At 40.0% G+C, this 27,061-nt stretch overlaps 1 protein-coding gene across 23 annotated transcripts in view; it reads right to left on the reverse strand.

Annotated features, from left to right (window-relative positions):
- Nucleotides 1-12,180: 12,180 nt before the first annotated feature.
- MIA2 (MIA SH3 domain ER export factor 2) overlaps nucleotides 12,181-27,061 on the reverse strand; it is a 123,559-nt gene continuing 108,678 nt past the window's right edge. For all 23 annotated transcript variants that reach the window (XM_027849246.1, XM_027849235.1, XM_027849244.1 and 20 more), the window contains 3 exons: nucleotides 16,691-16,749; nucleotides 14,959-15,193; nucleotides 12,181-12,774 (listed from right to left, as the gene is read on the reverse strand). In XM_027849246.1, the coding sequence (XP_027705047.1) occupies nucleotides 12,608-12,774; nucleotides 14,959-15,193; nucleotides 16,691-16,749 (461 nt within the window). In that variant the 3' untranslated portion in view covers nucleotides 12,181-12,607. The remainder of the gene's footprint in view (nucleotides 12,775-14,958; nucleotides 15,194-16,690; nucleotides 16,750-27,061) is intronic.

Raw genomic sequence — 27,061 nt, forward strand, 5'->3', positions numbered from 1 at the left:
ACCTTCCCAAACAGATGAGATGCCTTGCTGAAAGCCACTACATTCACATAATCCTCTGGAAAAAAAAAAATAGATGTCACAAAAACCATGCCCTAAAGTTCACATACTCAGGAAGAAAGCGTTTAAAGGAAGCATATAAGTAAGAAGTCTTATTCAGAGGCTCTGTGCCAAGGATTCTTTAACTTGGGGTCCATAATATGGTTTTTTAAAAAAATTTTGGTAACTATTTCAATATAATTGATTTAGTTTGTAATCCTATGTATTTTCACTTGTGAATAAGAAACTTTAAATATATATATATCTCATTAAATATTTACCAATTACATGAAAATATTTTTAACAGTTTTTAAAATATTGAATTTCAAATTCTCCCCCTCCCTGTCTGATTAAAAAAAAAAAATTCTGAAGGGAGTTCATAGGCTTTACCGGATGGCCAGAGGAGGCCACCTCACACACACTCTCTTGCTCTTTTACTGTGTATTTTAAGACTCAGCTGTAATGAACTTGGTTATCTGCTCTTATTTCACATCAGTAGAAGCAGCAAATTTTGGGGGGGGCGGGGTAGGGTTAGGCAATGGGGTTAGATGACTTGCCCAGGGTCACAAGCTAGTATGTGTCAAGTGTCTGAGGCTGGATTTGAACTCAGGGTCTCCTGACTCCAGGGTAGTTTTTCTATCCACTGCACCACCTAGCTGCTTCTAGAAGCAGCAGATTTAGAGGAATGCTACCAGCTAAAGTACTAAAAGTAGGAAGAAGTGATTGCTGACATCAAGATGACAAAAATTATAAAAAGCAGCACTCCCAAAGCCTCAGTATAGGGACACACATTCCTTCAACAACCCGGAGGACACTGTTGTATAAAAAAACTCATATATCTCTTTCCTGTTGACCATAATTCTTCATGTAATCCATTCAGTGGGTAAATTATATTTTTAATGTATTTTTGTAGTAAAAACATGCGAACTTCTTGTATCACAAAGCAGCACATATTCATTAACCTCTCAGTGAAAGAACTTGTCCTTTAACTACTTTGATGTAGTGTATTTAATTTATTGATGATACAGCTACAGTTATACCTGGAAAAAGTAAACAAATTTATAATATCAAGTATATTATTTTATCATAATGAAGTAGAAAGAGCCATAGGTTGAATCATTATACTTTTCTAGTCCCCACTGGCACTAATTAACTTTGTCACTAATTGGAAAAAGCACTAAACCTCTTTGCCTCAATTTGTTCTAATAATAACAGCCCTCTCTGCCCTCTGGGTTGTTTAGAGAAGAATGAAATGAAATAATGAGAAAAACTTTGAAAAGTTAAAGTAGTGCATAATTTTTGTTATTGTTACAATTTTTAAAAGTGTTTAGTAAATCTATTGGGTCAACTGGAAAAATACAACGGAATCTAGAAATAAGTATAAATGCAATTTATACTTATTTCTAGAAATTACTGATATACCAAATTCAAAATCTCACCTTTTATCATGTTTTCAAAGGATTCTTCAAGGTATTGGGACTTCTACCATTATTTTCTGTTACCATCACCACTTTTCCTATATCTCTTTGACATAATTCCTAATTGAATTTCTAATTGGAAAAAAAAAACAATTTGTGAATCATCTGACAATTTTGTTAACACAGACGGCTGACTTGATATTTTTTTCTTTGAATTGATAGACTCAAATGATTGTTGTGACATCATGGGCTACTTTTTCCACTTATCAGAATGATTTCATGCTACTTTGAATGCATAAACTGATTGTGGCATTTCCTGTTAACACTATGAACACTATAATGTGTTATTAAAATTGTTCCATCTTCTAGTTCCCTTCTCTCTATTCACATGACTATTGCAGTAGCCTTCTAATTAGGCTTCCTTACCCCATCCACCCACCAGTGATTTTGCTAAAGTGCAGGTCTGACCCTGTGATCCCCTTACACAATTAACTCCATGGCTGTCTGTTGACTACAGGGTTAAATATAAGATCCTCAGAGTGGGACCAGACCATGATTAGCGCCTGTATTTGCATCCAGGGTAAGATTGGGAGACCACTCGTAAAGAAAAATAATCACCAACAATAAACATTTCAGGTAGACTCTAATCAACTATTTCAAAATCCTTCCTGTGTTAAAAGGTTTTCCAGGGAACTGTTGATACTATGTGATAAACACCAACATGTCAGATCTATATAGCTATATATATAGAGCTATAGGCAGCTAGGTGGCACAGTGAATAGGCACAATGCCTGGAGTCAGGAAGACCTGAATTCAAATCTGGCCTCAGACACTTAGTAGCTGTGTGACCCTGGGCAAGTCACTTATCCTCTCTTTACCTCAGTTTACTCATCTGTAAAATAGAGATCATCATAATAGCACCTACCCCTTCATCCCTAGTTATTAACGAGGATCAAATGAGATAATATTTGTAAAGTGCTTACCATGGTGCCTGCACAGTAGGTGTTTAATATACTTGTTTACTTTCTTCCTCTATGTTTTCCTTTATACAACCACTCAAACTATCTTCCTCTGTTAAAAAAAAAATGAATAAGGAACAAAGAGTGAAGAGAACACACCTAGAAAGCAATGAACTTGGGTTATAGCCCTGAATGTGTTACTCCTCCACTTATCTGACTTGAACCTCCCTGAATCAATTCCCTTCTTTACAAAATGAGGCAAATGACATCAGGTCTACCTAACTGCATTGATATTGGGAGGGGAAAAATAGCACTTTGGAAAGTCTAATGCAGGAGAGTTTGGATAAAGAGAAGAGCTACACAGGGGTAGCAGGTAGCCAAGTTTTATACTAGTAGCTCAAAAGGGAAAGAGAATAGATACTAACAGGGAACAGGCTTGGTATGTGGTCCCATTGCCCTCAGCTAAGGGCACCATACAGCAGAGTGGGTGACTTCCAGATGTGCTTTGCTGAAAGTTTAGACAAAGTCAATGCCACTAATAGAGGAGTTCCCTGTTATGCATAGGAATACAGCCAGAACCACTGAAATGAGATATTTCCTAGATTTTCCAATAAAGACTGGAGAATGATGGGCAGGGACATAAGGAACTTAACTGTGCCATCCAGCATGAACCTGAAGGTGGAGTGGGTGCCCAGTCTCTGGGTTTAGCACACATATACCCTGAAAAGGCTGGGGCCATATGTAAGTTAAATCTGTGTTCACTGTTCACAAAATCTCTGTTCTATTCAACAAATATTTATTAAATACCTGACGTGCCAGGCACTCTCCTAGGTGCCAAGAATAAAGATAATTAACAGTACCTGCATTCAAGGAACTTACATTCTACTGAGGAAGATAGAATGTGTACGCAGATAAGTGTAGTAGTGGGAATTTAATCTCATGGAACACGTGGGAGAATGGGGGCCTATGGGGTAATTTCATGAAGGGCACAATGAGTTGCCCGGCCAATTTGGGGGAAATGATCACCTTTAAAGGACTTTTTGCTTTGGGATGGTGCAACCAATCCTGGATGGTCATTTGTTCCTTCAGATGGGCACTAGATGATCACCCCCTTATCTGGGTTGAGCTACCTTTTGTCCTAAGGGCTTATCTCTGTTAGGTTTAAGGAAGAGAAAGGATTGGGGCAGGCTGCATCAAAGCTAAGTCAAAAGGATTGACTAGACCACAGGCCCACTCAGTGGACCCTAAAATGGGAGTGACATGCCACTGTTCTTCTTTCCTTGAAGCTTTCTGTGTAGGAAGTAGTTTCCTCCCTAGCTTTCCCTTGAGGTTGGTGGGAGATGGTGGTAACCTTTCCCCCATCTTAGCAACATAATGGCTTCTGGCGTGTTGCCAGTAAAGCTTGGCTTAGCTAGGTAGGCTAGTACCTTCAGGCCTCTGGCTGCCTCTGCTGTTTTGTGTTTCTTTGCCTGATCCTAGGTGTCCAAATAGAAATCCTGATAAATATGTCCAATCTTGAAAGCAGTCTTGTGAATGCAAGAGGTCAGGAGATCCTGGGTCCTCAATTGATGCTCTCTGTACCGCGGGAGGTCCCCTATGTACATGTACTACACTTCTTGGAGGAGATGACCACTGACTAAAGGATGAGCCCAACCCCTAACCTGGATTACCAGAAAGCATAGACATGGAAGGAGTTGTTTGGACATTGCTAAGCTAAGGTGAAATTTAAAATACCCATTTGGCTATAGCACAAACTGATTCGTGTTTAGATGTTTAAGCCTCAATTTCCTGGGAAAGAATGAGTAATTATAAGTTAGTTGTGTCTTATATTGAGTCAATCTGTGAGTCTGTGTTTTGCGTTTCTTTTACGTGGAAGAACAAATAGCTGTCCTATACCTGATTTATACGGCGTACTGATGAGTAGGAGCCTTTCAGATCCTTGCTTTTGGTTAGACCCTAGATATGAGCTCAAGTCTTAAGTAATTCACTCTGAGGATCCATGTTGGGAATATAAATAGCCAAGAGTGTAAGAATGAGCCTAACCCTCTCATTAAAGGCCAGACTTCCCTAAGACTGAACCCAATCCACTGCTGTACCTGCCTTGGTCCAAAGCAGAGGTGACCTATAAGTGTAGAGAGGGAAGACAAAGTATCCCAGCCCCCTGGGACCCAATAGCATATCACATAAGTGAACACAAAAACTGCATTGTAATCAAGGGAGCTAACACAACCAAACTGGCATCTTCCAAGAAAGGCTTCATGTAAGAAGCTTGAGGCTTGTCATGCCTCCTTTTTATAAAAGGAAACACATCAGGTACAGTAAGAGATTGAATTATCTATCTTCCCTCCCCTAACCATGTCTTCAAAAAGTACTATATGTATATATTATGAAATATTGAGGATAAGTGAAAATGTTGCTCTAGTTTGGCACCTGAGAAGTCCAAAAAGAACATCTTAAAATATTTTGAGAAATATTTCCAAAAATCTCTTTTAAAAGTCTTCTCAAATATTTTAAAATGATTCATTAGTGGCTCTGCTAGCATAAGAAAAATATCCATTCCCAGACAAGTCTTATTTTTCAAGGAAGGACAGATTAAAAAAACCTTTTTTTGCTCTCACAAAACATTTTTGTGAGAACACTGTGATTGAATATGCTTCATTTTTTTTATAAATCTTGGTTTAATATATAACACTTTGAAGGTCTGTTTCAGGTTATTTCAATACTTGAATATCACAGGTGTAATGGGAAGAATGTATTTACTAAAGTACCAAAACCCACAAAATTCTGTTTTTAAGGCAATAGGATTTTAAGGAAGAGGTATTGTTTACTGCCCCTCACCAATTTTCCTTCCTAATCCTGAAAAAACTTGCGACTCAAAATACCATGTTTCTGGAAGTACCACCTTCTGTTGTTTGGAGTCTTCACAACCCTATCTTGGCAAAATATAGGAGTAGTTTGCCATTTCCTCCTTCAGCTCATTTTATAGTGAGTAATTGAGGCAAACAGAGTTAAGTGACTTACCAGGGTCACACAGTTAGGAAGTCAAATTTGAACTCAGTCTTCCTGAGTTCAGATCTGGCCCTCTATCCATTGCACCACCTAGCTGCCACCTCCTACAAGTGGCCTTTTTAAATTCTACCAGTTATTAGTACTTGGCCTTCAGGTTCCTTTCCTCCCCCAAATCACTTTCTATTAATTTTTTAAATATCCTGTGTTTACATATCTGTGTACTGTGTTGTTTCCCACCCTGTAGAAACTAAGCTCCTTGAGGGCAGGCATTGTTTTGCTTTTATCTTTGTGTTCACAGTACTCGGCACATAGAGCTTAATAAATACTTGTCGAATCAAGGTGTATCAATCTTTGTACATCCCCTTCTTTACATAATCCTGAGTTTCTGAGCTCCCAGCCCGCGTGGCATTGCTATGGAGATGAGAGACTCAAGTAGATGCTGTCCCAGAGTTCACCAGTGTGGTAACATCTTTTTGAATATAACTTTATGGGACTCTTTAGAGGATTGTGGAGAAAGAGAAGCCAGAAGGACGGATTTCAGAGTCCGGTCTTCCATCCAGTCTTTGGATGCTTGGTTCCCTGTCCCTTCTTTCTGAGACTTGCATGGGCTGCTGAGAGGTGCCAGGGAGCCTGACAAGAGCAGAGAGTAACAGTTGCCCAGAGAACACATGCGCCGTGCCAGGCGAGGGAGCAACTAGCTGCTTTCCGTTAACTGCCAAACTCTTCTGACTTCTACCCTCCTCTCCCAGGGAGGGATTAAAGTGATGTATGCTGATTCTGACTCTGGAGCTGCTGGTTTCTTGCTGTTCAAGGAATTGTTCCCCACCCGCACCCCACCCCCATTGCTTCCCTTCATTGCCATCATTTTATTTCTATTTATAGACAATATTTATTAAACACTTTCCATGTGCCAGGCACTGTGCTAAGCATTGGGAATGCTAACATAAGCAAGTAGGACGGTCCCTGCTTTCAAGGAGTTCTCATTCTAATGATAGAAGACAACAGATAAAGAGGAGCTGGAAAGGAAAAACTCTTAAGATATAGGGGATGTCCTAGAAGTAATATGGAGGACTGCTTTCAGGCAAGATAAGGTTACCTGTCAGAGCCCAGTGTCCCAGAGTTGGAGTCCAAGTTTCTGCTGGGAGGGAAATAAAGATGATGGCCAGAGTTTGGGTAGCGTGGTATGGAGATGGCCAGGAAGTGGCCTGGTTTCCAGGTTGTTGTTCATTCATGTCTAAGTCTTTGTGACTGCATTTGGGGTTTTCTTGGCAAAGATACTGAAGTGGTTTGCCATTTGCTTCTCCAGCTCATTTTACAGATGAAGAAACTGAGGCAAACAGGGTTAAGTGACTTGCCCAGGTTCACATAGCTAGTAAGGGTCTGAGGCCAGATTTGAACTTAAGAAGATGAGTCTTTCTGACTCCAGGTCCAGCACTCTATCCACTGTGCCACCTAGCTGCCCAATAAGGCTAAAGCTCACCTTTATATAAAAGAAAATCCTAGTGGCTGCTAAATCCTTGTGTAATGTGATAAATGTTCCTAGCATATGATTTGGATCCTTGTAGAGGTAATAGGAGACATACCCTCACAGCAGAGAGGTGAGGGGAGGAAGAGCAGATAATGACTATTTGGAAATCCCCTAGGACAAGTTTTCATAAACAGAAAGAATAGCAATAAGTTACATAATCCTAAACCTAATAGAGATAAGTCCTTAAGGGCAAAAGGTAGCCCAGCTCAGAAAAGGGGGTGATCATCTACCTGCCCATCACCACACATAAGAACCCAATCTAGTGCCCCAGGAGCCCAGAACCAGGGACCCCCTTGATGGAAGGGAACCTGAAGTCTCCTAGACTGAAGTGGTCCATGCTGTGACATGAGAGACATGCAATCACCTTTTAGTCCTTGCAAGGAGCCACTCTGGCTTGTATACCCCTGAAGACCTCACTTCCTTCCCCCAGGTGCTGTGCTGGGGAGATGGAGATGGAAATACAAATGAGAAGAGAGGAATGATGTAAACCAGGAACAGTTTACTTTCACCTGGGAAGGGAAGCCCATTATACTTTGATCATCCTTCCCCAGGTTGACCTAGACTTTCTCTCAGACTGCAACATTATGTGGGGCAGAGACCTGATGGAGACCTCCCTTCCTGATGGCACTGAAGTGTATGCCACTACATTGATAGCATAATGTTGACTGGGTCAGAGGAGGCCATGGTGGCAGATAACCTGGCTCACAAGGTGGCCCGTAAAGAGGGACAAAGACTAAGAAATCAACCCTGCTCATTCAAATTTTGAGGGAATACAGTGGGTTGAAAGAAAAATCTGGAGGATTCCAGGTACATAATCTACTGACATTTGTTTCCCCAATCTAAGAAGGAAGCCCAGAGACTTATTGGACTCTTCGGGTATTGGAAAACCCACATTTCCCACCTGGGTATCCTGATGGCCCCTATTTACTGAGTCACTTGCAAGTTTCTTTCAAGTGAGGCCCCCTGAATAACATAAAGCATGCTGTCCAGCAGTCTCATCCCTCAGGCCCTACAACCTTATGCTTCTAGAGGTCTCTGTCCACAACAAACAGGCTAGGTGGAGCCTTTGGCAGGAACCAGGAGGTGGCCAAAATAAGCAACTGTTAGGCTTTCTGAAGCCTACTCTAGAACATCTACGCACTATACTGCCCTTGAAAAGCAGTTGCTTGTCTGGTGTTGGGCCCTAGTTTCCACTGACCAAATGACTCCGGCTCATACAATCACTCTTTGTCCAGAATTGCCCATTTTGGGTTTGGTGATGCAAGATAAACTAAGAACAAGAAGGGTTGAGCATAGCTGGCTTCTGTTGCTAAATGGAAAGGGTACATTAGAAATCATAATTATCTGGCTTCCTCTGATGTTGGCTATGCCAGAGAACAGACCCTAGACCTGCCGCCTCTACTGGCTCAAAGGGCACCCACCTATAAGGACCTGGCTCCTGAGAAACACCATTTTTCCTGGGTGACTGATGACTCCATTTACTGTGAGAGAGAAGCATACACAAATGGACTTCAGTGGCCATTAATCTGGAATGGCAATCTGGGATACCCTAGGGAATTAGGGTTCTGGCAAGTCTGGGCTACATGGCTGGTATGTAAATCTTGGGGCAGAGAAGATCTTTAATTCCTGGGAGGTAACCACGGGTTTGGCGAACTGGTCTGGGGCCTAAAGAGCCCAAGACTAGATTATCAAAGGCTCTCCTTTTTGGGATCAGGACCAATGGAAGAATTTTACTAATGCCTCCCACTGCAGTTATTTATGGGGCCTGTCAGCACCTGTCAGACATCATATGCTAAACTACTAGGTTGGCACTATTACAAGAACAGCAGAGGTTGAGGAATGAGTTGTGCCAATTTGGACCTTGGAGGGGTGGTGCCATATTATGCTTGGCACGAGACCATATGATCCCCCCAAAGACAAGGTATTCCTGCCCAGTTGGACCCTTGTACCAGTCAAAGCACCCATCTCACCCAAGTGGTCCTTAACCTGTCCCTAGCTGGCAAAATGGTACTCTCCCATCTCAGGACAAGAGGTTTGCCCCAGCTAAACAACAACTGCACCATCATACATCTGACTTCCCAAGTCATTTCTAACCTCCCAGTGATAAATCTGTACCATCCTGGGAAGGGGATGGGCTCTCTGGTTCAGTGGTTTCTAAGATCCCAGTGTCCAGGAAGACTAACTGATAACAGTAGACTGTTTTTGGACACAGTTCTAGTTAACCTTCTTCGGCCCTTATTCCTCCCTCAGCACAATTACCTTGGCCTCAGGATTCTTGTCTCCTCTGAGGGCTGGTGCAGCTCAGGTACCCCTCAACTGGCAGGCTTCCTTTTCTCTGGGATGGTTCAGACAACTCCTTCCCAGATAGGGTTTGGGGGATGAAAGGATACTATTATTGGAAGGTGTCTTGATTTCTAACAGCATGGGAGAGTCACAACTGTTATGTACCTATGGTGTTGCTCAGTCATTTCCAATTCTTCGTGACCTCATTTGGGGTTTTCTTGGCAAAGATAGCGTAGTGCTTTGCCATTTCCTTCTCCATTTCTTTTTACAAATGGGGAAACAGAGGCAAACAGACGTTAAGTGACTTGCCCAGAGTCACACAGCTAGGAAGTGTCTGAGGCCAGATTTGAACTCTGGTTTTTCAGATTTCAGGCCCAGCACGCTATCCACTGTGTCACCTAGTTGCTCTCATAACTGTAGCAGGTGTGTATTTGCTTGGAAGAAAGGGGATTCCTTAGCTGACTTGGTGCCAATTTTGAGTCATGGGTTAGGGGTTGGTTCTTATTTAGCCCCTGTGGAAAAAGGGCAGTTCCGCCAAAGAGGCTTCTAAGGCGGCAAGATGTGCCATTCACCTGATGTAGCTCTCAGGGGAGATTTTGGCAGATGGGTCAGAGAATACCGAGTGGTGTACAGGAAGAGCCTCAGTATCAGCTTAGTTCCTGAAATACTTTATAAGCAAGAGGTTTATGAACCTCTTAGCCACTTTGCTACAGATGACCCTGCTGCATAATGGATTGTCAACTGTGCTGAAAGTGTCTGTGCTGTGGCCTTGATATTCCCCATCCATTTCCTAAGGCTGATAAAACTTGCAAGTGGCCCTAGCCATTTGATGCTGCACAAGGCTGTCCTGGGATCCTTGTTTTGCTTAAAAAGCAAAACAAAAAACCCTTCATTGCCTCAGAACCACAAAATTTCAGAGTTGGGAGGAACCTCAGTTTCTGTTTAGTCCAACCCACACCTGAAAGAATTTAAAATTTATCTAACTGATGCAATTAAATCTGCTTAGAGACCATCAGGAAGGGGAAAATCCACTGCTTTCGGGAGGCTTATTTCAGTCTTGGATAGCTCTGTTAGTTTTTCTTCACACCAAACTTAAATTTTCCTCTTTGCAACCTTCACCTGTTCACTCATCCTTCTTCTGCCCTTTGGGGCCAAGAAAATACCTTTTTTTTTTTTGCTGAGGCAATCAAGGTTAAGTGACTTGTCCAGGGTCACACAGCTAGTAAGCGACAAGTGGCTGAGGCCGGATTTGAAATTAGGTCTTCCTGACTCCAAGGCCAAAGCTCTATCCACTGCCCCCGAAAATGCCTTTTTTACATGTAGTTCTTCAAATATCTAGAAACTGATGTAATGTCCAGCTTCCTTTCAGGTTAAACATTCCGAGTTCCTCCGTCAACTGATTTGTCTATGACATGATGTTGAGTTTCCTCACCATTCCGACTGGCCTTCTCTGGACATTCTCCAGTTTATAAATGTCCTTCCTAAAAAAGGTCCTAAGAATTGTCCACCATCCAACATCCACCATCAATGGTCCAAAAGGGCAGAGTACACCATGACTCTCAGTCCAGAATAGGATTATGGCAGCTTTTTTGGCTGCCCTACCAGCTTAGTCAATACTGTTTAACTCCTGTCCACCTTGCAGTTCACTAAAGACCCCAGTCTTTTTCAGGTGAACTGCCACACTTTACCCATATTATAAATGAAGTTGATCTTTTTGAACCCAAGTGTAAGACTTTATATTTATCCCCATTATATTTCTTCTTATTTGACTCAACTAAATGGTTCTAGCATGTTGGTATATTTTTGAGCCCTGAATTTTACCCAGTATACTTGACTGGACCCAAGAACTACAGAGTTGGAAGGGATCATAGATGGAGATAGGTGCATAAATCATTCTCATCCAGATTTTATAGAAAAAAGAAAATAGGCATATGTATCAGTAGTTAATGATAGTATGGGGAAAGGGTACTGGATATGGAGTCAGAAGTCCTGGGTTCAAATCTCCAACTAACTCAGTGTTTGTATGATCTTGAGCAAATCACTTAACCTGCTGGCCCTCAGTTCCCTCATTTACAAAATGACTGAGGTTGCAGGTGGACTAGATGACCTCTAAGCTCAAACCTATGGTTCTATGACCTTTGCCGCTTCCTTCTCCAGTTCATCTTATAGATGAGGAACTGAGGCAGACAGGGGAAGTGACTGAAAACAGATTAGAACTCAGGAAGATGAGTCTTTCTGTCACCTAGCCGCAGTTATCTAACCAGCAGCTAAAATGTGAATACTCTTCCAACGAGCGGTCACCAGACTGCTTGAAGAATTCCAGTGGCTCACTACTCCAGAAGACTGCCTATTTCATTTGGGGGCATTTCTTCTCTATATGGAATCAAAGTCTGTCCCTCTGGAACTTCCACTGATCCTTGTTCTTCCCAAATATCATTGTATTGTGTGCAGAAATGAGGGTAAAATCAGAGCTCAGGCTAATAGACATTTTAGAAAGAACATGAAACATCTATCTGCCTTCGTTCAACAAAAATCAGGAGCTTACCATGTAGAGAGAGCACTGTGCTAGGTGCTAAGGAAATACATAAAGTTTTATTTAACATGAGATTAGTTCCTACCCTCATGGAGTTCACAGTGTTAACATCTTAGAGTTGGAAGAGATGTTAGAAGTCATTTAGTCCAATCCTCTCTTGAAATATGCAACTCCTCAGATCTCACATACTTCAGTTCTATTCTTTTTTGAAATGTGAACAATTTCAATTTGAACAGATTATGTAATTTTATTATTTTGGGTCACTTAAGTTTACATGCAAAGAGTATTTCTGATATTATACCAGAATTATAATAACCTCTGTGATGAGCCCTGTTCAGGATTAAAACTACCTAATGCAGTCACAATTAAATCATATAATCTCTCATTATTAATATTTTCAATGCCAAACAAATCTTTTAAACCAACTGAAATTTATTATTTTAGGGTAAACATCAAGTTACTTTCATCTTTGTCTTATAACCATAATGAATAAAGCCTCGGCAAAGCAGAAATGGCTTTAGCAATTTCAAATGTTTCCCAGAGCTGAACTGATCACTTAAAACTTGCATATTATTTAGTTTAGATTATGGTGGCCTGCTTAACCAAGTTAAAATGCAAAATTTCAAATGTATATAAGGAGTATTTATACAACGGGAAATTATGTATTCATAAAACTCAGTTAAATCATCTTTATTTACAAAACCTTACATCGAAAATTATTTCATCAAGCTTCAATTTGAGGAACAGTAAAACCAGTGAAGTAACAGTAGTTATTTAAACTAAGAGAGATGATTAAAAAATACATCATAAATTACTTTTGGTGAAACAAAAAAAAAAACTGTCAAGTTTCTTGCTGTGGCTCTCGATGATCAGCGGCAGGCTCATTTGAAGGCTGAATCAACCCTGAAGATTGCTCATTTCTACTTTCAGGATGTGGAGGTGGGGGGAAAAATCCATCTCTTGAGAGAAGATAGTGAGGAAAGGGCCTGGGTGGATAGACACTTCTCACTGTTTAAAGAGATTGGTAGATCTATTTTAGCTTTAAATATCTCCACTTCATCATAAACGAAAAATGTCACTGGTTTACAGTATCCCAATACATATTTATTTCAATGACCATAAAGCTCTAAGTCTCTCTGACACCAAAATCATTACACTTTGATGACATGCCTTGCCCATGGCAGGAGCACTGTTTGTGTCACTGAATTGGATTGATTTAACAAATGATTTTCTGAAACAATGGAAATGACAATTAATCTTATACACAATTATAAAAGCACAGCCATAATTTTAGATCCAACTACAGTTCTTCCCTAAGCAAAAATGTAATATTTTGATACATAGACAAGTAAGGGATAGTTAGGCATAAACATAAAACTCAGTCAAAATTTGTTTTACAAATAAGATTTTCCCCCCACATGGCTGTCAATCACACAAGGCATCCAATGTCTGTCATGTGCTTTACTTAGATCAGAGACTCCCTTTCCTGGTCTTGCATCACCCCCAAACAATCTTTAATTATCTTAATACTGTTAAGAAATTCTCCAAACAAAACTGATCTTACTTAACACCTTGGAATTGTGATTTATACTGTGCAAATTTAGAGTCATGAATGGCAATGTCAGGGAGAATATATGAAAGTCACTTCACAGTATTTTTTTTTAAGGCAATCCAGGTTAAGTGACTTTCCCACGGTCACACAGATAATAAGTGTGCCTATGAACTCAGTCAGGCCTTCCTGAGTTCAGGGCTAGTGCTCTATCCACTGTGTCACCTAGCTGTCCCCACTTTGTACTACTTTTAAAAATATTCTTCATCTAAGTTAGACCCACTAAACATGCATGTCCCTTAAGGCTCTGTCCTGTGGGTTTTTCCTCTTCCTTTTCTATGCTATCTCACTTAGTGATCTCATCAGCTCCCATGTTTGTAGCAATCATGTCTATGCTGATTATTCCCAGATTTCTATATCCACTGTTAATTTCTCTTGGACATCTCAAATCCATCATGTCCAAAATGGAAGTCATTATCTTTCCCCTCCAAGCCTATATCCTTGTTCCAAACTTCCCTGTTTCTGCTGAGGGTACCACCATCCTCCCAGTCACCCAGGCTTGCAATCTAAGGAGCAGGTGTGATCATTGCGTGTGCGTGCACGCACACACACACACACATACACTCTCTCTCACTCTCTGTCTCTTTCTCTCACAACCCCATTCAATAAAAACTCCCCTGGCTCCCTATTACCTCCACGATCAAAGTCAAAGTTCTCTGCTTGGCACTTAAAGCCCTTCAGGAACCTGGCCCTAATTACTGTTTAGTTCTTATCTCCCCACTCACCTGTGCTTTTGCACTGGCTGTCTCCCCATGCCTGTAATCCTAGCCTTTCTTGCCTCCACCCCCTTGGTTCTCTGGCTTCCTTCTTCAGGAGGCCTGTCTTGGTCTCACTCCCTTCCTACTTCTCAGTACATTCCCTCTGAGACTAGCTTTTACATATAGATTAGCAAGATGTCTACCCCATTAGAATGTGAGTTCCTTGTTGTATCCCAGCATTTAGTACAGTGTCTGGCACATAAGTGCTTAATACATCTTTGTTGACTGGCTGACAAAAGTACTTCAGTGAAATTTAGCAAATTATTTAGTCCAAAACATGACCCAATAAACCTTCCAGTTTGGTCTTAAAAACAATCTGTTAATCATTCTCATTAAACAATGCATTTTAAATGTCAAAATACAAATTATATTTATTTTCTATAGTTGCCAAAATAATCAGTGTCGCTCAGGTAAGCAATTCACTAAGACATTTTCAGTTTCAAACCAAAAGTATTACTGTAAAAGCAAATGATCAATTAATCAGTCTGGTATTGATTAAGCACTAGTATACAAATACAGAGAACAAAAAAATCACTACCCTCAAGGAGTTTATATTCTAATAGGGAGTCAACAAGTAAATATGCAAGGATCTATGAAATAAATACAAAGAATAAAAACAAATAAACAAACTACAAAGTATACACAAATCCCAGCATTAAAGTGAAGTTAGGGAAAAACGGTAACAAATTCTAACCATATTATTTCATGAACTATGGAACCATGCCCTGCACACAGTGGATGTTTAACAAATATGTGCTGAATATTGAAAAAATGGACATATGCTTTTCTCTCCAAAACCAACATAAATTAAAAAAAGTTACATACTTGATAACTGAGGAGGTGGTGGGCCAGGGAAATTACTTGCTGGAAAGTAGCCTCTAGGAGGTCCATACATACTTCCTGGAGGAGGGGGTATAATGGGAAGTCTTCTTCTTATTTTTGATCCTCTGGGATCCACTGGCAACAAAGGACCTCGGACTAAAGGAAGAGGTGGTGGAACGAAGCCTGGGCCAGCTACTTCACTTTGAGGTGTGAGAGATGGGTCAGGCATATTTAAATTCTGTTAAGAACAACAAATGACAAACAACTACAGTGAAGAAAAATCTTTTTCATAAAATCTTTGGTCTAGAAGGGACCACAAAGTTTGCCTATTCTTTTTCCTCGCTCTCCGTCCACTCTCACTTGGTGACTTCATCGGTTTCTATGGGTTAAATTAGCATCTCCATGCAGATAACACCCAGGTCTGTCTATATCCTTAATCTTTTTCCTTAACTCCCGTACTAAATTACTTTCTGCCTATTGGATCTTTTGAACTCCATGTTCCACCCTGTTCCCAACTTGCCATTTTCTGTTGAGGACACCACCATCCTAGTATTACAGGTGTGCAGCTTTGGCATTAACCCTGACTCCTTACTTTCCCTCACCTCACATATCCAATCAGTTTTCAAATCTTGTTTCTACCTTCACATCTCTTGCACATGTTTAGTTCTCTCTCCTCACACAGCCCAAACCCAAGCCCCTTTGATTAATTACTGCAATAATTAATAATTGCAATAAATTATTGCTATTACTTCGTTTCCCCACTGTAAGTCTCATCCCTCTCCAATCCATCCTCCAAAGAGCTGCCAAAGTGATTTTCCTAAAGTGAGCATCTGCTCACATCACTCTCCTAACTCTATAAACTCTACAAGTTCCCTATTGATTCTAGAATCAACATTATTCCATCTTCATCTCATCCTTTAAAAATGTCTGCTTTGTGTATGTTTTATAATGTATGTAATTATTAGTACAGTAGAAAATGCATATAATTTATAAATGTACTCATATTCAGAATGAATGTTCAAAATTGTGCTTCCTGATAAGGGCGCATAATTTAAAAAAAAAATTGGGAAGCAAGGCTCTAAGACATCCTGGGTAGATGTCTATGTTATTCTAAAATATCTCCTGAGAAGATTTCACAACTTTTCTTGATAACGTACTGTGTAGCTCTTTCTTGGCTTTCACGAATACTTCATTAACTAAACAGAAAATAGCTTTAGTCAACAAAGTGATATATAACCTAAAAAGAGAACATATAATTACAATGCAAGAGCACCAAGAAACAACTCTAAAAAGCATTCTTTTGTAGAGAGTATACTTGGAAACTGCAAGGTCTTTATGGCTGCATTTCCAACATGACCAAAACCAAGATTACCAATTTTTAAATAACACATTTAAATAATAATAATAATATCATTAAACCATAATACATTTATTATATTATAATATTGAACAATAAAAGTAAATGAAATAATATATGTAATATACAGTATTAGACAATAATACGTTTAAAACATGCATAATAAAACATGCATAATAAAAAGGAAGTTCACTTAACTAATAACATAGCCCAAACCCCAAATCTATAAGTAGAAAATTCCTAAGACAGATCAGACGATACCAACCAAGTTGTAATTTTAAGTAGGAAGTACTTTATAAATTCTTCCAAACAGAAGTAGATTTTAAGAGATTAATGGGATTCTGAATTTTAGGATAAAACTACATTTTCAGTACTTACACCAAAATCATCTTTGGTATCATTCCTGCTGGATTCCATTTCTGAGGATACTACATCATCTAGATATAGTTAAACAATGATAAACACATTTTAGCTTTTAATCATTATTTTCATATTCCTCTCAAAAGGATAAATTCACAAAATGCAATTTTATCCTCCTATTACCCAGGTCTGCATATGCCAACTTGGTAGGACACATTTTGTAATGAAATGAAAAATTTTCAAGCACAGTAGGGGGGAAAAGCCCCCAAAACTCTAGCTGTGTGCAGTGGGTGTGGGTGGCAGTGACTCTTCCAGCTATCCCCAGGTAATCCTGCTACTAAAGAGTCAAGGAAAGATCTATAATGTTGGTGGGCAGCTTCTCTTACCTCTCAAACCTTTCTTCCTCCTACACTGTGTACTACAGATTAGCAACTAAGAATGTGGGAATTCTTGCTGAAAAAAAAAATATATCTACTAATGGATATAATCCCCTATGACTCAGAGCTCTTTCTGACATGCCCTATTATTTCAAGGCTGAATTCAAATTTCACTTTTAAAAGCATTATGAATCATCCAATTATAACTTGAAACTGTGGAAATTATGCTGGTGGAGAAGTAAGAAGTCACTTTTACCTAAAATGACAGATAATCATGTAAGTCAGCACAGTGAGTCTACAGTTTAATAATCAGAGTTCTACTTGTAAGAATGAGATCATGCTAATAAACTGTTCCTCCTTCTATTCATATTTCCATGGTATTTTCTGATTTCTACAGAAACCTCACTGTGCCTACAGTGTGTAGGCCTACACCTACACACCTACACAGTGGTGTGCCTACACCAGCATATTTCTGGGCAAACTAAAGAAAGCAATGACCACAAAGAGCAAAGGCTGTCTCAGGAGGGAAGGGGGAAGGGCCGGCACTGCGGAGGGGAGGGAGAGAGCTGATGGAATGACAAGAGTCAACAGCTGGTGATTCACTGAGAAATCTATATGCTCACAGGGGAAAACATACTGCCTCAAGAATTCAAGCAGACTAGATACAGCTGTGGCTAACATTGAACCCTTGCACTTACAAACATGCTTCTCTCAGCACTCAAGATCATTTTTTTCCCCTAAAACAAAAATAAGAAATCTTCCAGACAAAATAAATTTTCTGGTAGGAAAAAATAAACACACACTTAACTGAGGTAAACTTTTTTATTATCAAGGACTACTCTCTTGCCTCAGGGTGGCGCAGGGTTCTTGAAGACTATGCCGGCAGAGAGCAGTATCTGTCAGGTTCTGCCATGCTGGCAAGGCTTCAAGGCTGATGCCAGCAACAGACTACATCTGCTTTCCAAGAACCAACCCAGCTAATGAGAGGAAAGATAAGCAAGCACTAGTGGGCTGACCATGGTAAACCTTGAAATGAAGAAATGTACAAAATGGTTTACATGCAGCCTCCTTCTGTTGTAGAGATGGTGGCATTCTAAATCCAAGATCCTTGTCCAGTGACCAAGATGTGTATGTACTACTGGAGGACCTGAACTGTACTAACCCTGACATTTCTGCTATAAATGAAACTAGAAGATAAAAGGAGGTTACAACTAGAAACAAAAATGGAAAGATTCTCATTGGAGAGTCTGGTAAAAAGTTGGCAGAACTGATTTTATTATGTATCCAAACATCCAAACAAAAGAATGCAATTTCATGGGGCATTTGGTTGCCTTGTATTGCCATGCTCATGATAAGCATTTGCAAAAAGTACACCACGAAAATAACTGTAGGGGCAAATAGGTGGCATAGTGGACAGAGCACCAGCCCTGGAGTGAGGAGGACTTGAGTTCAAATCCGACCTCAGACACCTGACACTTAACTAGCTGTGTGACCCTAAGCAAGTCACTTAACCCCATTGCCTAGACAAAAAAAAAAAAAAAGAAAGAAAGAAAGAAAATAACTGTAGCTTATGCATCAACATCTATATGCAGGAAATAAATAAATTTAAGAATTTGATGTGCTTGTCCAAATTAAATAGATACTTTGATACTTGGTAATTTCAATGCAAAGGTGGGTACAGGAAAGAGTGGCAAAAATATGTTGAAAAATATGATTCAGGAATAAAAAAGAAAGGTCAAATACTTATGAATTATAGAGAAGCCTCATGCTTATGTAACTTTCCCAAATTACTCCCATATTTGCAGAATGGGTCCCCAGATGGTAGCTGCTCCCTTGAAGTTCAATAAGTGTGCTCTGTGGGTCCCTAACACTACTATTTCATGAACCCCCATCAAAATGCTCCCCATTATCAATTGGTGGACTCAATGAGCTCTTACCAAATGTATTTACTAAAATGACAATAGTGAGAACAGTTGGTCAAAATATTTCCCCCATAAACCTGGGGTATATTCTCCCACAAATACCCAAAGCATCCATGGGAAGAGTGGGCTCAAATTTCAAGTAGAATGATAGTGAGGCATACATGCAGTGTACATGTGTGGCAAACACAGCTCAAAACTCCTAGTACTATAGGTCCTAGAAATCTTTTTCTCTTAGAATATTCACACAGCTCACCTGGGATGCAATACTTCTTCCAGATAGATTACTTGGCTGGGTTCCCAGTTTCTGCTCTTCTTAGCTTGATTCTTAAGTGCCAGCATTGGCTCTCTCGAGTCCATAGCTAGCTCTCTTCTATGCTGCCAAGAGGCCTGTTCCTCAAGACTGCTTTCATTCCTTAAGACTATGTTTCTGTATCCATGTCTCCCTCAGTGGTACAATTTCTCTTATACAAAGGTAAAAAAAGGGCTTCCAGTGACCAACAGCAGTGAGGTACCACACTGACCCATGTATTCTTCACACATGTGCCTTACTACCCTTGTACTTGAAGACTGAGCTCACTCTTCCTATGTGTAAAGAGAGAAACTACACCTCTGTTCTGGAGAAATGCTTTGTGCCAAATGATCGTGTTATATCACCTTATGGTAAACGGGGGAACGAGAACTGGACTTTTGATTTTATTGATAGGGAACATCCAGGTGAGGAAATTCCCTCTCCCAATGCTGTTTGGCATCAACTCTGTAACTTGTGGTCTTGGAGAGCCTTCTAGAGCACTAAGAAGTTAAGTGATTTGAGCAGGATCACACATCCAGTATGTGTCAGAGATGGGTCTTGAACGCAAGTCTTCATGGCTCCAAGGTCAGCTTTCTATCCACTTCTGCCTCCTACCTTAGGTAAATAACTTTTCTAAAAGATAATTAAGTGAAGTCTAGCTGACTGATATTCACACGAAACACATGGGCCTTCAGAGTGACAATATTAGAAACCTCAATCCCTCAGCATTAAGCCTAGAATGTCAAATGAAACAGTCACATGACCCGGTGGGGCCCCAAGCCACAGAGTGTGAATGAAAAGTGGGAGAAAGGAACCTGGGAGGGTGCTGTACTTTCATTGTAATGTGAGAATAACTGATGCTCTAGGAATTCCCTTCAACAAAAGAATAAAGTTATATTTGTACAGACATGATGCAGGATTACCTGGGCAGCTTTCCTATTTCCCAACCTGTACCCTGCTCCAATCTTCTATATAATTTATAACAGAGTGAGAATCAAATAGCTTATTTCATAGCCCAAAGCACTAGTCTAAGCAAAGCTTCCTTTTCTGGAGTTAGGATCGCAGTTTAGTGCGTTATTTAAATTTCAAAAGCTTCTGAGAATCTAACTAAAAGTAAAGAAAAAGTAAATTAAAAAGACTGACAACAAAGCAAGTAATGAGGCAGAACAGAGCTGTCAATAGAGGGAGATGACAACAAAGCCAGTACAGTAACACTCCATTCATTCAGAGGTCAGAATTCCAGCAACCTCCAACTGCTGGAAGATAGCCCTGAAGCCAAACCAAGAGAAAAAGGCCTCTGGGCTTCCGAAACAGTGTTCACAGTCTCAGCACTCATACCAAGTCTTTTCCTCCTGAGGAGCTTAACAGCTTCCCTGACTCTCAGTTAACCTAACATTGCTTACAAGATTAGTTATCTGGTTTTCCAGGCCACAGAAAAATTAGAAACAAAAAACTGTAAGAGCCGAGAGAAGAAAATGAGAGGATGTTACAGGCAAACACAAAGACAAAAATAGGATAGTGGCCAGCTGACTTCAAAAGAGATCAAAAAAGCTATCTGGTATAATAGAGCATATTCATAAAATTAAACTACATTCAGTATGCAGTTTTAAGTAGGAAAAAAAAGCATATTGGCATTTTAGAAAACTCTTCATACTCAAGCTTCAATTACCTGAATAATTAATATGAAACACCTCATTCCCCTAAGATGCTGCTAACAATAATGTATTTCAATCATATGAATACTGTAGGAATTACCGAGCTTTATTCATTCAATTTATTTATTGAGTAATAACTACATGAGATCTAGTGAAAGAGCATGAAACTTGAAGTAAAAAAATCCTAAGTTCCAATCACAATTCCTAACACAGACACTAGCTGCATGATTAGGTCAAATCAGTTAACCTCTTGAGTCTCAGTTTCTCATATGCAAAATGGGGCTAATAATACCTTAGAATACTTGCTTCACAGGGTTTCTGTAATGATCATTTAAGAATACATATGTATTAGCCTTTGACCCAGCAATGGCACTTCTAGGGCTATATCCCAGAGAGATCATACAAATGGAAAAAGGACCCACATGTACAAAAATATTTATAGCAGCTCTTTCTGTGGTGGCAAAAGAATTGGAAATTGAGAGGATGCCCATCAACTGGGGAATGGCTGAGCAAGTTGTGGTATATGAATGTAATGGAATACTATTGTGCTATAAGAAATGGTGACCAGGCAGACTTCAGAAAAACCTAGAAAGACTTGTATAGTCTGATGCTGACTGAAGCAAGCAGAACCAGAAGAATGTTGTACACAATAACAGCCACGTTGTGCGATGACTAATATTGATAAATGTAACCCTTCTCAGCAATACAAGGATCTAAGACATCTCCAAAGGCCTCGTGATGGAAAATGTTATCCACAAAGAAGAAAGAACTATGGAGTTTGAATGCAGATCGAAGCATATGATTTGCTATTTTTTTCTTCTCTTGTGTTTTGTTTCCTCTTTCTCGTGGTTCCTCCTACGGATTCTAATTCTTACTTACAACATCACTTATGTGAAAATATGTTTAATAGGAATGTATATGTATAGTCTATATCAGATTGTGTGCCGTCTTGGGGAGGGAGGTGGGGAGGGAAGGGGAGAAAAATCTTAAACTCAAAAGCTTATGGAAGTGATTGTTGATAATTCAAAATAAATTAATTAAAAAAAAGAATACATATGTATAATATAAATGCCATATAAATATCAGTCCTTATATACACAGCAATCTTTGACCAATCAATCAACAAGCATTTATTAGGCACTTATAAGGTAGGCACTATGCTAAAACAAAAGTAAAACACCCCCCATTCTCAAAGAGCTTACATTCCAACGAGAGAGACAACATTCACACACACAGATATATAGGACATACTCAAAATAGACACAAGGCAACTGTGGATGAGAAGTCACTAGCAGCTGGGTTGGCCAGGAAAGCCCTACTGCAGAAGGTGACAGTTAAAAGACACTGGGATGGGAGATGAAGCTCATAAGTGAGCAATCGCAAGCAGACCAGTCTGGCTGAACCAAAAAGCATGAGGAGAGGAGTAATACGGAAAAATGGAGAGGTAGGAAGGGGTCAGGTTGTAGAGAGTATTAAGTGCCAGGACATATTAAATTTGATCCCAAAGGTAACAGGGAACCACTGGAGTATATTGGAGGCGTGGATGGTCAGACCTGCCCTTTTGGAAAATTACTCTGGCTGCCACATGGAAGATGGATTAGAATGATTAAGAGTTGAGAAAGGGAGAACAATTAGGAAGTTGTACAGGATCACTACCTACCAAAGCTTCTCTCTACCCTATACATAGGTTAGGCTACTTTTGGGGGTTTTTTCTCCCCCAAGGCAACAAAGCTCTCTGGGACTCAGACTTAAGGCCTGCCTCCACTACAACTTCTTGGTGGCCTTTGGCCATACTGAGTTGGATTCCTGGCTTCCTAAGGGCATTAAACAGCCCAATCATGTGAAGTCAGAGTCCTTCAGAATTAGTGGAATATGTCCCAAACATCAGAACACTCTGACCTCTGGACTTGATGCATTTTCCTGTGTTTTTCAGTATGGAGACAAGGGGAAGTTCCCTTAATTCAGATAAGTGCTACAGAATCCTCGTGGAATATCCTTTCTTTCCCCTATGGCTAAGTAAATCTCCTTTTGTTAAATGAATGACCTCATTTCGTTCCAATACTTAACCTAAACTAACAGGGGGCCTGCCTGAGTCAAAGCATCCCTGAGAAAGGATATTGCAATAGTTCAAGTGAGAGGTGATGATGGCTTGTATAAGACTCTGATTATATGAGTAGAAAGAAGAAGAGATGTGTGACAGATGTTGTAGAAGTAAAAATGATAACTGAATGCATATGTAGCACTAGAGCTGTCCTCACTTCTGCCCATGAGGGTGCAAGTGCCCCTCAAGGACACCCCACACCACAACAGTAGCCCAGACAGTCACTGCTCCTGTCACTACTGCCCACAAGAGACAAACAACCCTTGGGAGCCTATACACCAAGTTATTACTGCAGGCATTAAGGGAAGAAGTCTATGTGGAGTAGAGACCAGATGGCCAATGACCTTCTCATCTGTCTTAATCAGTGGAAATTACTCCCAATCACTATTCCATCCAGACTCATCCCCCAAAGGCTAGCAAAAGCTTACTTCCTCTTACACTGCCCATCTCTATAATACTGAATCTCATACTAATGAAGAAAAGACACACACTATCCTCTACTCCAACTCACATCTGCTTACTCTCCATCACTACTGATCTCAGTATTTCCCCCAAAATGTCCCACTTCAGAAATGCCCTGTATCTGGAACTCCTGTATCATAATTAAGAAACTTTGTTTCACTTTAGAACTCTTCCTTCTTCTATGTTCTAGCCCTCAGTATGATTTTGCCCCTCCTTACTGACATTGCATCCCAGACCTTCTTTTCCAGTACTGGTAGCGCCTTCTCTCATACCACTCCCTCGACCCCCCACTCCCAATTGGTGGTCCTGGTGCAGGAGGCTGGACTACTCCTTGCTCCCTAGTGCCTTTTCCAAACTTTCTGTCATTTTACTCTCAATAACCTTTCCCCTAAGGTTCACCCTATGCAATTTATCATCCAATACAGATGCTAGTATTTATCTCAGGACACTTTATTCTACCCTTGGCAATGAATTCAGTGACTGACCTACAATATTTCTCTTCACCCAACATCCTGAGCTCACTCTAGGGGATTTCAAGATACATGTTCTTTTGTTCCTTCAAATGTCTCAATCTACTCAACTCTCAAGACTTCTCCTCCACTACACTTCAGCTACACCCAAAGACAGCTGACCTTGCTACCACTCACAAATGCTCCAATTCCATGATCAAGAACTCTAAAGTTCCTTTATCCAATCACAATCTCTTATCATTCTCTTTTTCTGCCACATGCCTCCCAAATTTATTTTGTATTCCCTGCGATCTGCAATCTCTCTTCCCTTTAGTATTTTTTGTCCTGTCATTACCCCTGTTCTGATTCTACTCTCCTCCCATCCCAAACTCAATCCCTTAATGAACCAGTTCAAACTTTTAATTCTCTCCTGCTCTCAAATACCTCTCTTGTCCTAATGCTGCTTATACCTCACCAAATCTCAACACTGGATTATGTCCACTATCAACTACTCATATGCTGTTGAATAGAGCTAGACAAAGTCTTGCAACTATCCTGACTGGATACACTAAAAATTTATGTTATCTAGTCTCAACTTGGTCCTCAATCAGCAAGAAAATTATTTTACTGATCTCTTATTAATAGGAAGATAGGAAGGAAGGATTTATTAAGTGCCTACTATGTGCCAGGCACTGTGCTAAACACTTTACAAATATTATCTTATTTGATTCTCACAACACTGTGTGAAACTGAAAATTAATTTTTAATTCTATTTTGTTAAGACTCAAGCTAGATTTAATATTCCCCCTGGCTGTACCTTGAAAGTTTCCTCAGGTAACCTCAAGTCATTTGGGTCACATTCTATCCTTGTAACTTGTACCTCCACCCTAATCTAGTAATTTGTACCTCTCCCCTGTAACTTCACCTACCACCCACATGCGGCAGAAAACTTAATTAAAATTTAGCTGATTCAATCAAAGTTATTATAGCCACTCCCAAATTCCTATCACATGTCTTATTTTTTAGTTAAGAGAGTCTCAGAAGGGGAAGTCTACAAAGGGTGATATCAAAACCAATTTGAGGGGGCATGGAAAAAGTCATGAACGTGGTTTGTAATACTTTCACACAGAAATTTCCCACAAAGAATAAGCTGAGAGGGGCAGCTAGGTGGCGCAGTGGATAGAGCACCCGCCCTGAAGTCAGGAGGACCTGAGTTCAAAGAAGGCCTCAGACCAAACACCTGACATGTACTAGCTATGTGACCCTGGGCAAGTCACTTAACTCCAATTGCCTAAAAAAAAAAAATGATAAGCTGAGAGCCTAAAAACCTCCTGAGTCTAACCAACACTTGACTGACTAGATAAGTGGAATGATACAGTAGCCATTGGTACCAGCTGTGAATATAATAAGTTCACTTGCAAAATCTCAAAGGAAAGATTTTGAATACTGTTTCATAAAACAGAAGGGAAAATCTAGTTTAAGGAAAGCTTAAGAAGAAATTCATCTAATGCAAAGTTATTCTGAGGGCTTTTAATGGTGAAACTAGAAGCACAACAGACAAAAGACTGAAAATTTGCAGAGATTTTTATAAATTATAATAAAATTTTTATTTTTATAGAAATTCTTTTCACTATTGAAGAAAGAGAATCCACCACAGTTGGACTCACAGTCCCAGATGTCCTTATACAGGAAGTAGAAATGGCAAAAAAAATGGCAAAACTGGGAAAAGTAAATGGAATAAACCAAGTACATACAAAGAATTCCATGCTAAAGGCAACACAATTTTGAGGGAATTTGAAGGAAATCAATTTCCACAACATTTGCAGGAAGATATCAAAGGTATAGAAAAAACCCTCAGATGTTAACATATGAATAAAAACACATTCAATAACTACTGAGCCATATGCCTACTTTCCCATACTTTTATGAGAATAATTTATCTAATAATCTACACTGAAGCATTAGAAGGAAACAACCAGGCTCTCACAAGTGCCATTACACAGCGGACTACCTCTTTACCATCACACATCTGACAGGTATATAATGCAACTGTAATATAAGCCCACCATATTTATAGTTTGTTGACTATGAAAAATTATTTGCTTTGGTGAAGCAAAATGCTACTGCCATAAAGGCTCTACTTTAACATCATGCACACTTCAAAACTACAAAATGTCTTTACAGGTGACAGACAACAAAGGTCACAGAATCATAGATTTAGAGATGTAAGAGACATTATAGGCCTCATTTTACCAATGAGGAAATTGAGGCACAGAAGGATTAGGTGACTTGCCCAGGATCACACAGCTAATTTAAGATTTGATTTGTGCCCAAGTCTTTCTGATTTTGAGTCCAGTGCCCTATCAATATGACACCTTTCAACTTGATATCAAATGAGATATGAATCAGGAAAAGTGTTAAGAGGACATCTATCACACAGTCCAAATCAAGGAGGGATTCTTTACATATGGTGAGGTCTTCTAGATGTTTCTATTTGTGGATGACATTATATAAATGAGATACATAATCACTCAAAAGTTTTTGGTCTAAGAGAAAGAATGCTTTTCAGATTATATATATCTTGGAAAGTTACTGCAATGAACAATCAATTGGAACCAGAAATGAAGAGAGAAGCAGGCTGTACTGCCTTTAAGAAATTGCAAAGGGCGGAGCCAAGATGGTGGAGTAAAAGCTGTGACTTGCTTGAGCTCTCCCCCAAACCCCTCCAAATACCTATAAAAAATGGCTCTAAACAAATTCTAAAGCAGCAGAACCCACAAAAAGACAGAGTGAAACAAATTTACAACCTAAGACATCCTGGATGGTTGATTGAAAACGTTTATCGCACTGGGTGGGGACAGGAATGCAGTTTGGCATGGGCGTGCAGGCCGCAGCGAACCTGGAGCAGGCCTCAGAGGACTGAATCACAGGCAGCTGTGGTAGTTTCCAGACTTCTCAACCCACGAACGCCAAAGACAACTTAGAAGATCAGTGGGAAAACTGTGTCTGTGGTGAGAGAGAGAAGCGCACTCCCAGCCCCAGTCCCCATGCTGCTTCCAGAGCTTCTTGCCCACAGACTGAGGGGGAATCGAGTGGCTGATCAGAGGATGATTGCAGGGATCTCTGCTGGTGCA

This window comes from Vombatus ursinus, unplaced genomic scaffold (genome assembly GCF_900497805.2).
Source record: "Vombatus ursinus unplaced genomic scaffold, bare-nosed wombat genome assembly UNPS02007284.1, whole genome shotgun sequence".
NCBI classification, from domain to species: domain Eukaryota; kingdom Metazoa; phylum Chordata; class Mammalia; order Diprotodontia; family Vombatidae; genus Vombatus; species Vombatus ursinus.